At 48.6% G+C, this 2,130-nt stretch overlaps 1 protein-coding gene across 1 annotated transcript in view; it reads left to right on the top strand.

The window, feature by feature from the left end:
* Positions 1-5: 5 nt before the first annotated feature.
* CACNA1H (calcium channel, voltage-dependent, T type, alpha 1H subunit) overlaps positions 6-2,130 on the top strand; it is a gene marked incomplete at both ends in the record, with an annotated part of 76,733 nt that continues 74,608 nt past the window's right edge. Inside the window, one exon of the mRNA XM_010087057.1 lies at positions 6-338. Coding sequence (XP_010085359.1) covers positions 6-338 — 333 coding nt within the window. The remainder of the gene's footprint in view (positions 339-2,130) is intronic.

Below are 2,130 nucleotides of genomic sequence, written 5' to 3' on the forward strand. Positions count from 1 at the left end.
TGACCTGCGAGCTGCAGGACTGTCCCTTCTGCGCCAGCCTCCTGGACGACCCCGAGTTCGCCTTCAGCGAGTCCGACAGCTGCGACTCCGACAGCAATGGCGTCTATGAGTTCACCCAGGACCTGCGGCACGGCGACCACAGAGACCAGCTCCAGCAGCCGCGGGGCAGGAGGAGGAGGAAGAAGAAAAAACCCAAGGAGAGGAACAAGGTCACCCGCCTGTGGAAGGCTTTTGGCAGCAAGCTGAAGAGGATCGTGGAGAGCAAATACTTCAACCGGGGGATTATGATAGCCATCCTCATCAACACGCTGAGCATGGGCATCGAGTACCACGAGCAGGTGGGTGCGGGACTGGCCTGAGGAGCCCTGCGGGTCTGTGGTTGCGGGGGCTTGGGGTGACTTTGCCGAAGCCATGGCAGAGGAGGAGCGCGTGGTTTTCACGCAAGTTGGAAACCGAGGGCGTGATCCTGCAGGCGTGTGATGAGCAGGAGCATCCTTCTGTGTGAGAAAAGCCTTGGAAGGTGCTGGCAGTGCTGCTGAGGTGTGGAGGGTTTAAATGTGTGCGTTAGGACGTGGCAGCTCTGAGCCTGAGTGCACTGTTTGTTGTGAATTATTCCTATAAGTGTGAATTGTTCTGGTGGAAATACCCCTTTGGTCTGGTGGTGGTGCACCGTGGACCTCACAGTACAAATAACCCATGCAGAAGTTTCTTCTTTGATCGTGGACCTCTAAATAAAGACTTAAACTGTCAGGCAATGCTAAAAGCAACAAAGGAAAAAAAAAGTTAGTTTCGCCCTGAAGGCTCCAAAACCTTTAATTTGATCTCACAGGGTGCAAGTAGGTATTTCATTTAAATCTTTGGAGGGAGGAAAGGGAAATCATGCTGTTCCCAGTATTAGTCTGAACGTGGTGATGGCAGAAAGCAGTGCTGGCAGCTGCGGACAGCTTGTCCTTGTTGGATGATGGGAACTTGAGGGGCTGTGCGATGGGAGAAGGGAGGTGAGTCATCTGAATATCTCCAGTTGGTCACTCTGGGGAAGGCTATGCTTTTCTGGGCTTTTGTTTCTCAGAAAAACTGGTTGCTTTCAACTGTTTTCTCAATGAAATTTCTCATGCTGCTTCTGTATCAGGTGCATAAAACGCTTCCCAGCGAGGGCAGGAGATCCTCATCTAGATTTTCTCTGAGGTGGATAGTCAAAGGTTCATACAGTGCTCCCCCAAAATCTACACTCCAGGATCAGGACCAGAGCAAGGTTCTTTATAAAGCTATTTCTTCTCTCTGCCTCATCTCAGTCCTCTACTCAGGAGTGAGGAGAAAGGCAGACAGCACAGCATAGTACATCCAAAGGCAGGACAAGAGGCTCTGCCTTTTCTTCTCCATCATTTCCAGGATTCGGTCCTGCTCAGGACCATGGCAAACAATTAGCCAAAGTGCTGCAACTTTATTTTCTGTCCACTTGTGTGCTTTAAACCCCCATATTTTATGCTATTTGAGACATATTTTCTTTCAGAAAAGCAAGCACTCAGTTAAAACACATGAACCTCCGCTGTACGACAATAAATCAGTTCACACAGCAGAGAGCACCCAAACCCAACAAAGAAATAGCTGTCGCTGTCAGCTTTCTGTCTGGCTAGTTGTTCCACAACAAGTTTTAAAATTAGGAAATACACCTTGTCAGTAGCCTTTGAATAGACCATTCATTCCTCGCGGCGGCTGCATTTCTGATACTCTTTTGTCAGGCGGATAGAGCTTTGTCAGTCCTTGGATATTGCCATGATGGGTGCTGGGGGAAAACCTGAGGCAGGCTGCAGTGAGAAAGCCCAGGGATCATATGGAGTCTGTCCACAATCACTCGTATAAAGGTAAAATGTGATAATTACATCCTTGCTGCTAACAAAGGAAAGCTGTAGCCGGCAGGTTTATATTGGATTTTACCTTGTAAAAGATTTGCTTTAAACCATCTCAAAGCCAATAGCAATAAAGATTGTGAAGCTTTTGGCTACAGAGCACCAGTCTCCCGCCAGCTTTGCTCACAGGCACTGCCCAGCATGGGCCCAATAAAAAGGGAGGAATTTTGAAGTGAAACCTGTAAAAGTTCCTCCACGTGCCTGACTGTAAAGTGTCTCTGAT

Source organism: Pterocles gutturalis, unplaced genomic scaffold (genome assembly GCF_000699245.1).
Source record: "Pterocles gutturalis isolate BGI_N339 unplaced genomic scaffold, ASM69924v1 scaffold40436, whole genome shotgun sequence".
Classification (NCBI taxonomy): Eukaryota; Metazoa; Chordata; class Aves; order Pterocliformes; family Pteroclidae; genus Pterocles; species Pterocles gutturalis.